At 48.3% G+C, this 14,307-nt stretch overlaps 3 protein-coding genes across 3 annotated transcripts; 2 read left to right on the top strand and 1 right to left on the bottom strand.

The window, feature by feature from the left end:
• Positions 1-982: 982 nt before the first annotated feature.
• Positions 983-7,675, top strand: UA08_03417 (hypothetical protein; the record flags this gene model as incomplete). The annotated part of the gene is made up of 4 exons (XM_020265715.1): positions 983-1,152; positions 1,323-2,031; positions 2,094-7,328; positions 7,385-7,675. The coding sequence occupies 4 exons, from the start codon at positions 983-985 to the stop codon at positions 7,673-7,675; spliced, it is 6,405 nt and encodes a 2,134-aa protein (XP_020120947.1).
• Positions 7,676-8,700: 1,025 nt separating this feature from the next.
• Positions 8,701-10,991, top strand: UA08_03416 (hypothetical protein; the record flags this gene model as incomplete). Its single annotated transcript, XM_020265714.1, has 2 exons — positions 8,701-10,241; positions 10,391-10,991. 2 exons carry the CDS (start codon positions 8,701-8,703, stop codon positions 10,989-10,991), a joined length of 2,142 nt encoding a protein of 713 aa, XP_020120939.1.
• Positions 10,992-11,330: 339 nt separating this feature from the next.
• Positions 11,331-14,189, bottom strand: UA08_03415 (hypothetical protein; the record flags this gene model as incomplete). Its single annotated transcript, XM_020265713.1, has 6 exons — positions 11,331-12,259; positions 12,609-13,410; positions 13,477-13,768; positions 13,820-13,948; positions 14,006-14,093; positions 14,147-14,189. The coding sequence occupies 6 exons, from the start codon at positions 14,187-14,189 to the stop codon at positions 11,331-11,333; spliced, it is 2,283 nt and encodes a 760-aa protein (XP_020120940.1).
• Between the last annotated feature and the right edge of the window lie 118 nt (positions 14,190-14,307).

The following is a 14,307-nucleotide window of genomic DNA, read 5'->3' as shown; positions in this document are numbered from 1 at the left end:
TTCAGCTTCGTATGGCCCTTGGACTCGGATTCCTCGGGCGGGTTGTCACATCAGCACCACTAACCATAGTTTGTATGAACATTGACTTGTCTTTGGTTGAAGAGACTATGATATGATTATAGTATTTTTTCCTAAATGTTGTTTATGTGCCGATGCGTCGACAAGGTGGATTGTGTTGATATATTTATAGATAAATATATTCTGACCGTAGTAGGGTGGATCACCTACATATCCAGCACAGTTCATGATACATAATTATGACAACAACCTCCAACTTCTCCATCAAAGGTTATCCATATACATTCTTGTACCGATTTCAGATATTGTCGCAGTCAGCTTTGAGGATTGTAGAAGAACACTGACATAATCCACTTCGAGTGGGCAGTGGATCCGGCACTCTAACCCGTTTTGGCGGCGCCTCCAACAAGAGGGAGGAAGCAAGCCGCGCCGCTCTTCCCGCTAACTAACACACTTCGGACTACCTCACTTGTTCCTCCTCCAGAGCGACACATGCCTCGATGGCCTTTCGTTCTTATTGCCCATCCTGACTACGCCTTCAAAACGACAGTTCATCTGACCGACATCGAACGCTTGTTGCCCCATATTGACGCTCTTGACTACTGCAATTCGGCTTCTTTCAAATGAACCATGTAGCGATGCAGTCGCATTGTTGCGCTACACGCCCAGATACTGAGTTTTTGATCGCATCACTTTACCTCCTTTGATCTCATAATATCGCATCTCGATTCTACTCTTCAAGGCCCGTTATATACTATCGGTGTTCCTATTTTATCACATCGAACCCGGTGAAATTGTCCACCATCACGCCTCCCGTCTATTTCGGAAACTGATCTCCCGTTATATTCGATAATCCTCATCGACTGGTTCTGTGATCAATGAACTAGAACAGAATATAACAAGTTCCTTCGCGCAATCAGGCATCGAAGGTTGTTGGTGAGCTTCGCTCCAACAACCCCGCCCCATGGCTCGACGAAATGGGGACTTGACGTCTCTCGGCGACCGACATGGGTCCAAAAGTTCGACTAGTAGCTGGCATTCTCAGTCAACAATAAGGGATGGACAGGCTGAGACTGATATACAGAATGGGAATCGCAACAGTAATGGATCAGCGCAACACTCTAATGGGAATAGGTACGCTTAACTCCAGATACACTTTAGCGAAAATTCCACGCAGGCTTTACAATCGCTTTTAAATTGATCTTCCTGGCGCTGGGCTGCTAGATGTCCACTGTCTGGTCAATCTTGATTTCAATTCATAAAATGCATACAACATGAAACCCTGCTGACCAGTTTGAATATAGAGTCCACTCTGGTCGATCGTCCAACCTGCCCCCCCCCGAACTTTATACATCTATGTTTTCCCAATCTCCTTCAATATCTCCAACCGACCAACGCAAGCCTAGCTTAGGAAATCATCGCAAGGCATTAGCAGTCTTGGGCGCCGACGACTACTTCTCTTTGAATTCACAACCACCCCCGTCCTCTTCCTCTGGCTCTTATCAACTGGCTTTGAACCCGATAGCTCATGATTCTTTTGGTTCAGGGTGGCCATCATCAGCAAAAAGTGGATTATCAAATCCAAATTCCGGCACTTTCCTGCAGGATTCCTCGGAGCATGAAGTCTCCCCCATAAGCCCCGCATTTCGCTCCGGCAGTGGCCATACGACGAGTTCTGGCGTCCAGGACTTTGGTTATAAGGATTACAGACGGGAGTCTGCTGCAAGCGCAGATAGTAGCAACTCAAAATCGAGTCAAAATGGACCTCTTCGCAAACGCCTTCATGGGCTGTTTGGTGTTGAAGATAACACACATGTGGAGAGCAGTGATCGCGAAGATTCCGACCCTAATATTCAAGCACCTGCAGGTCCGACGCGCAGTCGAAATGACTCAACGAGCTCCAAGCATCTCTCAGATTATTCCAGAAACCGCGCCGTTTCGCCGAGACCCTCGCGTCCACGAACACCTCTTCCGTCTAGTGAAGTCACGCCATGGATGTTCCAACAATTTGGAGTATGTTTTCCATTACCTGAGTTTTATCTTCCATAGTAGTTCTAATCTTTGTTTTGCTTTAGGACATTCCTCACTATGGCGAGGCTCCTATTCGAAAGGAACTTACCGGCCCAGATAGCCAACGTTTCACCAACGGGAAAGCCTCATCTAATCACACTGAGCACAAAGCATCTCACAAGCTCCCCTTTACTGGACGCCGCCATTCTCGAAGCAAAGAGGGAAAACCTTCCTCTTCGGGATCACTGGAATCTGTGTTAAAATCTGCGAACATTGCCAACACCCATGAAGATGCGGATACGAACTTCCGTCTTCGTGATGCTGGAGGATTGTTGGCATCTACTGCAATGAGCTCCTCAAGCACTCTAGCGGGCCGACCTAGCAGTCCTACACCGAGTGCGCGAAGCTCGGTTTTTCAAAGAGAAACTGGCTCCGGCCAAGACTCCCCAGGCATGCATCCTAAGCGGGGCTTCATACATCGGGTGTTCGGGAACAAACCCGCCCATGCGTTGAAAAGCCTTCCTGGCTCAGAAAAGTCATTATCTGACCCCCTCAAAATTGCGGCTAGGGCATATAGACGTGATCCGTCTCCTGGTTTTCGGAATCGGCAAGAAAATGCCGATAGAAATCGCGTATTTAAATATGACGAAAGTCATCAGCTCGACCGCAAGAAAGATGGGAGAGGGCTTAAACCTAAAAGAGGACGAAAAAACGTATCAAATAAGTCGCCGCCTCATCAACAGCCGAGTATGTTTACGCTAGACACTGATCTTAATGATATGAAAGGCATTGTCAGTGATCCTAGACCTTTATCACCCACAGACCAGACGTTTGTCTTCGATGGGAATTTGCCGGATGAAAAACTCCCGAAAGAAAATCAGGGAGGAGACTGGTATGCTCCTGAGAGTTGGCAAGTTAAGAGGCAAGGCGATGATATCGTTCGCGGTCTTCCCGAAATAGACAACGAGCTCGAAACAGCTGCCGCTGTGGATAGTTCCATGTATTTCATTCGTGTTTTCCGTATTGACTTGACATTTGCTACACTGTCCGCACCTCTGAACGCAACCGTTTCCGATATTCTCGAGCTACTTGGAAGGAAGTCCTTCTTACAGGACGATCTCAAAAATTATGAGATCGTCATGCGCAGAAACGAAATGTCGAGACAGCTAGAACATGGTGAGCGCCCGATTCTATTGCAAAAGAGGTTGCTCCAGCAAGTGGGTTACCAATCGAAGGATAGAATTGAGGATGTCGGCCGTGAAGATCATAGTTACATTTGTCGATTCATATTCTTGCCAACCAAACTCAGCGGCTATGTCAGCTTAGATGCTGATCCTGGGTTTAATAAGAGTCAGAAGTTCAGCCATGTTGATCTTCAGGGCCGCAGCTTGGCTACCATACCGATAACGCTCTACAAGAGAGCCCCAGAAATTATTTCTTTGAACCTGTCTCGCAACCTTTCTCTGGATGTCCCATCAGATTTCATAACGAGTTGTATCAACTTGCGTGAAATCAAATTTATGGGAAATGAGGCTTGGCGATTACCTTCGAGTTTCCGCTTCGCAGCTCGGTTGACGTATCTCGATGTTTCTAACAACCGGCTTGATCAGCTGGACCATGCTGACCTTTCCGAGCTTAATGGTTTGGTTAGCATAAAAATGGCTAACAACAAGTTATCACATTTGCCATCCTATTTTGGTGACTATTCTTCGTTACGAAACTTGACGCTCTCTTCCAACAACTTTCAAGTTTTCCCGGATTTCCTCTGCAATCTTCCGAATTTGGTCGACCTTGATATCAGCTTCAACAGCATTCGCGAATTACCTAATATAGGCCGGCTCAAAGCACTCGAGCGCCTGTGGGTGACGAATAACATGTTGTCAGGACCACTAGATAAATCGTTTCAAGGTTTAAGAAGTATCAAAGAAATTGATGCTCGCTTTAACGCTATTACAAATGTTGATAGCATCATGCGACTGCCTCGGTTGGAGCAGTTGCTGCTCGGACACAATTCAGTGACGAGATTCAAAGGATCGTTCCCCAAGTTGCGGACACTGGTGCTCGACCATTGCCCGATTACACAAATCGAGCTTGACGCACCAATGCAGACCCTCACTTCTCTAGACATAGCGTCGGCGAAGCTAGTTCAGTTGAAGGACTCGATGTTTGAGTATCTTCCTAATCTCACCAAGCTGATCTTAGATAAGAATCATTTCTCCTCGCTCTCACCATATATCGGAAAACTCCGTCGCCTGGAACATTTCAGCATGATCAAGAATCCTTTGAACACATTGCCACCTACTATCGGCTGTCTGCCGGAGCTGAAGTACTTGAACTTGAGAGAATGTAACCTAGAACGGTTACCATCAGAGATTTGGTTTTGCTTGAAGTTGGAACATCTAAACGTTTCTTCGAACATTCTTGATGGATTTCCCAGACACACCGGTCAAGCTCCCTTGGCACCTGGTGAATATTTCGCGTCACCAGCATCAACCCCCGGCTTATCAAAGACTCCAAGTTATGAGAATATGGACGCTATTGATGAAACTCAATCACGCCGTCCAAGCCAAGGCTCAAATGGCTTGCTGAACCTTGCTGCCTCGCCTGCTCTCGGTCGCAACTATACTACTAGTGGTCGTAAGGCCTCGACAGCGTCGCGAGCATACACTGATGCATCTAATTCCACTAGAAAAGATTCAAATTTCGCACAGAGGCTGGCAACGACATTTTCCGGTTCTCTGCGAAATTTGTACCTTGCTGATAACCGCTTGGAGGATGACGTACTTAGAGAATTGGCTTTCCTTCCAGAATTGCGCGTTCTCAACCTCTCATACAACTTATTGACCGAAATCCCTCAGGGATTTCTCAAGAGATGGCAGCATCTCACCGATCTTTATCTTTCTGGTAACGAACTAGCATCTTTACCTTCTGATGATCTCGAGGAGACGAGCAATCTTAAGATCTTGCATCTAAATGCGAATCGGTTTCAGGTCTTACCAGCTGAACTCTGCAAGGTCAGCAAGCTGGCCATATTGGATGTCGGCAGTAACCTGTTGAAATACAACGTATCCAACTGGCCCTACGATTGGAATTGGAATTGGAATCGCAACCTGAAGTATCTAAATTTCTCCGGAAACAAACGATTAGAGATTAAACCCAACATTGCGTCCTTAGGCTCCTCGTCCATTAATGGGACGGATCTGACGGGTTTCAATTCACTCACGCATCTACGTGTCTTGGGACTGATGGATGTGACATTGACAATAAAAACAGTACCGGAAGAGACGGAAGATCGGCGTGTCCGTACTTCGGCATCCCTAGCAGGTTCACTGGCGTACGGGATGGCTGATTTCCTGGGAAGAAACGAACATTTGTCTATCATTGATATGATGGTCCCTCGCCTGCGTGCGGAAAATATGGATACTCTTGTTGGCATGTTCGATGGTCAATCTCAGTCAATAGGAGGCTCCAAGATTGCAAAATTTCTTCACGAGAACTTCACGCATTGCTTCGTCGAGGAGTTGAAAAAAGTGTCAGTGGATACGGACACTCCACTAGACGCATTGAGGCGGACCTTTCTCACCCTCAATAAGGATATGGCGGCCGCTGCATACAAGTCTGTTGATGACAAAGAAGTTCGTCAGTTTGTTCGTGGTTCAGCAGCGGCAAAATTGCTCAATCAAGATGATATCAACTCCGGTGGTGTTGCTACAGTTCTCTATCTTCGCAACATGGACTTGTACGTTGCAAACGTGGGTGACGCACAAGCTGTTTTAATCAGATCAGATGGAAGTCATACACCCCTCACTTTCAATCACGACCCGGCTGAATGCCACGAGCGAGCTCGTATACGAGAGGCCGGCGGTTTCGTCTCACGCAACGGAAAGTTAAACGATGTACTTCCTGTCTCTCGCGCATTCGGTTATTTCCCCTTGATGCCCTCCGTTATCGCAGCACCACATACTGCACACTTTACATTAAATGAGCAAGATGAGCTGATCATCATGGCATCTCGAGAAGTATGGGATTATGTGACATTTGATGTGGTAGTCGATGTCGCCCGTGCTGAACGTAGGGATCTGATGATCGCGAGCCAGAAGATTCGTGATCTAGCCATAGCGTTTGGAGCTAGTAACAAATTGATGGTCATGATCGTTGGGGTAAGCGAGCTCAAGAAGCGTGAGAGATATAGGAAGCTTCGAAATGCAAGCCTTTCTGTTGGACCGTCGTCATTCCCCGAGGAAGTCCTTCCTCCGAAACGTCCTAAAAAGACCCGTGATGCTATTGGCGATTCTAGACTTGCGCGCTTCGATTATGTCGATGCGCCTGTGGGAGAGGTGGCAATCATATTTACAGATATCAAAAAGTCCACATCACTTTGGGAGACCTGTCCAGACGCTATGCGGTCTGCAATTCAAATTCACAACGACATTTTGCGCCGACAACTTGGTATATTCCGTGGTTACGAAGTTAAAACCGAAGGAGATGCTTTCATGGTAGCGTTTACCACAACTAGTGCCGCTCTGCTTTGGTGTTTCTACTGCCAGACACAATTATTGGAAGCCGAGTGGCCGAAAGAAATTTTGGAGCAGCCGCAATGCAAAGAATGGTACGACAAAGATGGGAACCTTATCTTTAGAGGCCTTTCAGTTAGGATGGGTAGCCATTGGGGGGAACCGGTGTGTGAAAAAGATCCCGTGACTAATCGTATGGACTACTTTGGTCCTATGGTCAATCGCGCATCTCGCATTTCAGCCGTGGCCGACGGCGGGCAGATATTTGTATCATCTGACTTCATGAATGAGCTGCAAAGAACGAGCGAGGCTTATGCAGAAAGTGAGCGCTCGCCCTCGGTGAGCTCGGGAAGTGATTACGAGATGGGAGATCCCCTTCAAAGCATCCGCCGAGAATTGCAGCAGTTGAATAGCCAAGGCTTCATCGTCAAGGACCAGGGGGAAAAGAAGCTCAAGGGCCTTGAGAACCCGGAAGCCGTCTATCTCATTTCCCCACATTCGCTTTCTGGTAGACTTGTGGCTCAGGAGGGTATGTCTTCAGACGAAGATATGTCTCCTGCAACAATTGAACCAGGCTCTAAGCTTAATATCACCACTAACCAGATTTGGCAACTCTGGGAGATTACTCTTCGCCTAGAAAGACTCTGTAGTTCGTTACAGACGCAAGGACAGAGTCATCTTAGTACTCCAAATCGATCACTGATGAGTGCAATCCAAAGAGGGGGCGGTGAAATGGCGGACAGTACAATTCTTGCATTGCTCGACTCACAAGTCACAAGAATTGAGGTATGAGAACTTCAATTGCCCGGCGCCGAAGAACGTTGCTAACTATGATATAACAGTCCTGTATCAATACACTCACACTACGTCATATGATGCGTCCATTTAAACACGGGGACTCTTTACTTGACCATGCCATGCCCATTGGAGAAATTCTCTCGCAACTTCAAAGTCAACTCGCAGAATTCAGAGCTCTCAAGGAACACCTTGACTTGGCTACTACGGGCGCTCCTGATCCGGCGACCCAAATAGGTCTGCATCTGCAAACACCAAGTACCCAAAGCAGTGGGACTAACTCCGAAACGTCCTCCCGCATACGGCTTCTATTATCACCTCCATCCCCTGAGCGTTAATCTCAGTGCCATCTTTATAGCTGGTCTCCTGAGCTTCTACAGCACTTCTACCTCTCTTCGTCTTACATGCATCAGCCGGATCTTACATATCCATATCCATTTATATATATATTACTTTTTGTTGTGTTTTCTGTTACTTCGTTGGCGGGGAGTCCGGATTGATGAAACTGAATACATTTGGTTGAATGGGTTGGAAAGCTGGCTTTTGAGAGTTTTGATATTTGTCACTTTCTTGCTAAAATTACCTCTGCGGCTATGGCAATCACGGCATTGCATGAAACCACGAGATCTTGTTCATTCTATTCCTTTGCGATGTTGAGAACAAGTTTTTGTTCCTTACAACTGAAAAACATTGTTGGCAATGTCAATAAGTTCTATCAAGCCTACACTGATTTTATTGGAGCAATGCTTCAATCCTGTCTGTGTACAGAGTGTGTCTATTTATCTGGCAATATTCGATTTTTCAATCTGTATACTAAGAGTTTATGATTTGACGTCACTCATAGAGAATGTTAGAAAGTGTGGCGGTTCAACGTGGCGGTGCCAACTCGCGTCACGTGCGGCGGTAGCGTAGTTTGTTGTTTACTGACGTCGTCTCTTTGATGCAACCACCTTTGTCTGCGTTCCCTATGTAATCCTTCCTCACCCCGTCAACCTGCGTGTCTATTTTCATCAACGTCGGAAAGGCCACCTTTTCAGACCGTTATACTGTTCTCCGATCGCGAGAAAAACCTAGAAAAAAGGTGTCTACATTGAGCAGCCCACTAAATTGAGCTCACAACCCTGTTGCCCGGGATACCGCACCGAAAACTCATGTGTTTATATGATTTGGCACAAGCGAGGTAAATTTCTTGGCCGTCATCTGTTTTAACAACTCTGTTCCAAGGGTGCATGTGCTTGCATTCTGCGCCTGGATCTAGACGACGAACTTGCATCTGTCCTATTTCTACCTAGGACAACCCGCGTTGACAACGCTTTCCACACGCATATCGGAGAATCCAAGGCGACACCTGTGAAAGAACATCATGTCGTCGGGCTTGGATGATTTAGATTATCTCTCACCTGACTTCGACCTCGCCTCACTGACTGTTCCGCGTCTACGTGCGATTCTCGTTAGCCACGATGTCTCGTATCCGTCGTCGGCCAAAAAGGCCCAGCTCATCAGCATTTTTGAGCAGGAAGTTTTACCCAAAGCAAGAAAGCTTCTTCGTGATCGAGAGCGTGTCCGCCGCACGAGTGCTGGGATTACAGACATGAGTAGCCAGTCCAACTCTGAAGCCAATGGTGATGGGGACGATGATCATGATAGGGACTCCATGCCACCACCGCCAGCAACACCATCTACTGTATCAACCACCGCGGGAACCAGACGCGCACGCTCACGGCCGAGCACACGAGCTTCAACCGTCGAGACGGAGGACAGTGCTTTACTGCAAGCCACTCCAAGGCGCCGGGGTCGCCCTAGCAGAACGACCCGCGCGTCAGATGCCGAAATAACGGATGACAATCTTTCCACTCCTGCCATAACAGAAGCTACACCTCAGCGCCGATCCACTGCTCGTAAAACCCGCAAGAGTGAAGCGGTACCATCGTACGATGAAACGGTCGCATACACACCAAGTGTTAGGGCCGACAGCCGTGCCGGCAGCGTTTTCACAGACGAAAATCCTTTTCAAAGTGGAAGTTCACCGACTTCTTATGAACAGACGCCACGAGCTCGAACTGTTAGCGGAGAGCGTAAACGGCGAAGCACACCTCGGGTTTCGGCTGAGAGCAGTTTAACAGCCGAACGGCGGGCTAAACGAGATTCAGGACGGCCGGTCAAGATTAAGCAAGAGGAAGATGTACTCACACCTCGGAGGTCAACATTTGAATTTCCCGTTTCGCGCCTTCGGACAGCTACCCCAGAGTTTGAAGACGAGTCTGAAGCGGAAGCGGGCGAGGAATTCACGCCAGATGAGCAATTAGCACTCGAGACAGCTGAAGCTCAGTCGCGATTAGTTACCAGGCGCCGCCAAGGAGATATATCATACAAATTACCGTTTACTGTACTCATGCTGCTTCTGTCTGGCTTTGGAGCCTGGTGGCGCCAGGAGAAAGTCGAAATTGGCTTTTGCGGAGTTGGGAAGCCTAGGTGGTCTCTTGCCAACACCAACGTGCCAGAGTGGGCAAACGTGCTAGAGCCTCAATGTGAACCCTGTCCGCCGCATGCCTACTGTTACGACAATTTCGAGGTCAAATGCGATAATGACTTCGTGCTAAAACAGCATCCACTTTCACTCTTCGGCTTAGTTCCTATTCCACCAGAGTGCGAACCTGATAGCGAGAAATCCAATCGCATACTCTCGGTGGCTAATAAGGCCATCGAAGAGTTGCGGGAGCAGAGAGCGAAGTATGAGTGCGGAGACGGCGAAAAAGTTGAATCGCCCTTCATTTCTGAACCCGAACTTAAAGACGCTGTGGCAAATCAACGTCGCGTTAAGATGAGTGATTCAGAGTTTGATGATCTCTGGGCATCAGCCATCGGTGACCTTGTTACTAGAGAAGAGATTACGACGAGTGAAAAGTGAGTTACGAAAATTTTTTTTGAATATGCACTGCATACATTCTAAACTGTACCCGCAAAAAAAAAGAAAAAAAAAAAGACTTTTGTTTATTCATATCTGGATTCTGACAGGGGTCCGAGCACTAACAGTGATCACCTCGCGTTGACAGACCTTCATCCCGCGCGTTCTCATCCAACTCCCTCGCCCGACTCCCCATCGGCTGCGCATTCCGCCGCCACCTCCGACTCTCTCTCCTCGCGTATCGACTCCCTATTTCAATTCTAGTCATAGCCATTGCGGGCTTAGCGTACCTCAGAGCTCAATTTCTTGCTCGACGGTCAGACATTGCTCGCGTTCCCGAGCTTGTTGGGACGACACTTGACCGTCTCTCGACTCAAGCGGCCCTATATGCACGGGGAGAAGCGCCCGAATCCTGGATATCGGTGAGCCAGTTGCGAGATGATGTGCTGCGGTCTGAGCTTCGCGGGGCTCGTCGGGAGGAACTTTGGAAGCGAGTGCGAGCCGTGGTTGAAGGCAATGCCAACGTGCGGGCAGCGGTTCGAGAGGGTCGTGGTGGCGATGTTGCTCGTGTCTGGGAGTGGATTGGCGGTTTGGGCAATCACTTAGATGGGGTTCGCCGGCAAAGTGGACATGTGCGTTTCTCTTTATCTCCAGGAGATGAAACATCCTTCGCGAATAGTGAGGATGACAGTCTTTTGCGCAGCCCGAGAGAATCTCGCAAATGGGATGAAGGACGTCCTATTTATTGATCTGCTTCTTATGCTGTCTTTGTTCCTTTTCGCCTTTCGTCTTGAACCCATTTCATCTCTGTACATATATTTCCAACGTATATTATTGATGGTCATTCCTCCTGTTTGTTTTCTATATATCCCACGGCACTCGTCGCATCTCGGGTGGGCTTTTTAAATGATGTTACTCTGACAACGTTCTTTAGATGCCTTCAATCTATTATACAAGTATGTATCCAGAACATGTGGACAAAACCAAGTCTGACGAAGGCACGACATCACTGTATAATTCTCAAGATTGAAAAGGTTGAAATCCAGGCACATATGGATTTCCGTAATGGTCTCCGAAAGCACCAGTTCCTAGATCTGACCGTGTGGTAAAGGTACCGAATCTGTGTCAGTGGGAAAGGAACTGAAAGACGTGAGGTTCTGAGATGCTATGCTCAACCCTTCCATCGAGTCCGAAAGCGTCAAGTCCACAACCTGGTGTGCCGGTGTTGGTATCAGAGAATTCCCGTCCGGACCAGCAATTCGATCTGAATTCAGCTCGAAGAAGGATTGACTGCGCGGATCATGTTTGTCCGCAGGGATTGCTCTCGCGAAACGGGGCCCAACTGAATGGTTAATGTCTCCGTACGCAGCAACTCGGTTATACATGTTGCGGTCCCCTTCGACTAGGCCTGTGGCTTCGATGTTTCCTAATTCTTGGCCATATATGCCGACAAAGACCACATCAGAGGGTGGCAGGCTCGAATAGGTAGCGAACCGTTCCGTTTTGCCATACTTGCTGTCGAGATAGGGGCCCTGGTCATGAGGCAGCGCGATCTGATGGGTGGGATGCTCACTATTGCGCTCTATGATTCTCTGGTCGGAACAGTTGAGCAGACATATCTGTTTCGCGCTCGAGGTGTATGTGTCCGACAGTTTGCCGGGGGTCCATTGGTGTGACCCGGAGCTTGCGTTGAGCACGTCAAGGAAGAACAGCGGACAGCTCATGATGACATTGAACTGGGCTCTTTTGGTGATTGGGGTTTTGATGTATGCTGTTTTTGTGCTTGTTTCGTCGTGGGCGTAGATGAAAATCCCTGCGTCTCGGCGATCACTAAAGTCCCAACGGTAGCTGATAGTGGTATACCGGCGGTGGTATTTTGAAAGGTAGCATTGGGAGCATCGCAGGCGCATGTCGACTCGGTCGATGGTGTTGCTATACGCGCCCTGTGGCCGTGGCCGTGACAATGATTCAGGACACCGATTGCGATCGCTTGGAGTGAGGAGGTTGCCGCAGCCTTCTATACAGCTAGTTATTGTTGACATGTTGTCTTGAAGAATCCAGGATACAGGTATGTACGCGCTATCAGCCTCCTTATTTAAGAGCCTGGCCTGTGTTAATCCGCTGTTTTCATTTTTAATGTGTCAGGCAGGCTGTATCGTGCGGGCTTAGCGCTGTCGTTAGACGTCTTTTAGCCCAATCATTCAGCTTATAGTTTGCCTGGCAGATTGTTGTGAATTAGAAGTCCTGAGGAGCATATGGGTTTACATTCATTTCCGCATCCAGGTATGTAATTATATGCATTTATATAAAGTGAAGGCTATCGCGATGATGACCCCTTCCAACGACCGTCCACTCCGCATTATTACCATTGTCATCATCTCCAGGTACTGGATATTTCCTCACATGTCTGATAGCCCATCTTGTAGCCTCATCCAATACCGGCGGAATCAAGCCCTGGCCCTCGATGCGTGGCAGTCCGGCAAGATCATACAAATCTCGCAAATAGTCCATTGTCTCCCCACTGTCCCACTCGATATCATGGAACTTTCGATGCTGCTCAGTGACCAGTTTCGCTCGCCGTGTTTCCCATTCTCGTTGGCCATCCCTTGACGGCAGTGGCCGCGCATTCCGGCCAGAGAAGACTCGCGCAAGGGCTATGGCCTGGTAATTGAAGCTTCGAAAGGTCAATGTTCGCGGGAGGCCTATGACTCCGACAGTTGGGAAATCTGTCAGGAAAACATGAAGATAGTTCCCTACGAGGCGATCTTGCCTGTAGTCGTAGATCGGGGCGCCGTTGGCCTTTGAGTTCCAAAAGGGAAATGATGCTTTATAACCCGTACAATAAATCACCAGATCAATGTCGCCGAGAACAGTGCCATCTTCGAAGATGATCTCCCCTGTTAGAAGATATTCGGTGATTACGGGCTTCCACTCGATGCCTGCATCGGGCTTGTCACCATCCCAGTGCGATGGTGACCGGCGGGACTGGTAGACTGGTAACTGTGCAGTCTTGATAACGCCCATGGTCACATCATGTCCAGACGCTGAATTTCCTATAACAAGAATCTTCTTTCCGCGGAAGTGCTCCCCGGACCGATATGACTTTGAATGTATCACACGGTTTGGGAACTTTTCCATGTAAGTTTCCAAGCCCTTGACAGCTGGGACCTGCCACGTACGAATGACACTATCAGTTGTCTTTCGTCTTCATCTTCTAGATAGGCAGTCACATACGTAAGGAACGCTGTAATGACCGTTGCCAAAAACAACGGCATCGAATTCCTCTTTCCACCAGTGGTCCACATGCTCTACAGCATCATACTTTCTCAGAGTCAAGACCCATCGGTCATGACCAGTCGGCGAGCGAGACACATCTTCTACCGTCGTGCTGAGCTCTAGATATTGATCCGTTCCATGCTGTGAGAAATAATTCTCAATATACTGCTTGGGCACGTTATGTGGCACAAATGGGCCGTAGGGGAAGGGAATATCCGACAGGGACATTGCTATGGCAGGAACATTTGTCCTAACAGATGTTAGACTTGCATGCCCTTCCGTCCTTAACCTTGGAACTCACGTTAGTTCGTCATATATAGGTGTCTTCTCATATCGCTCTTGCGAGATGGGCTCTGTTGTCCGAGGCAAGGCATCCGGAATCTTCCCTGGTTGAATCTTTACCAATGGGCTTGGGTCTGGGTCATATATCCTGCAATGCAATCCGGTCAGCTAAAAGATTCATAAGATAGCCCCAGCCTAAACGAACCATGTTCCACCGGCACTTTCTCTCCGCTCAAACACGCGGATTCGCTCAAAGCATTCTTCAGCGGCAAAAGCTGCGGCGGTAGCGGCACCTGTACATACAATCTTTACACCCTGTTCTTCGGAGATGGTGAGGTCGGCCTACCTGAAGCGCCGGCTCCAATGATGGCCACCGACCTGATTGCCATAGCAGCCAAACATCGATATGCAGAGGTCTTGCTGGTAACCGGTGATATGAGTATGAGAAAGCGAAGACGTCGCAAGCACAGCTCATGCGATGGCTGCCAGCGATTGCGTGCTCTGCCT

The sequence above is a fragment of the Talaromyces atroroseus genome (genome assembly GCF_001907595.1).
Source record: "Talaromyces atroroseus strain IBT 11181 chromosome Unknown scaffold_3, whole genome shotgun sequence".
Classification (NCBI taxonomy): Eukaryota; Fungi; Ascomycota; class Eurotiomycetes; order Eurotiales; family Trichocomaceae; genus Talaromyces; species Talaromyces atroroseus.
Note: the sequence above shows the minus strand (reverse complement) of the source record. Positions and strands in the feature narration are given on the sequence as shown.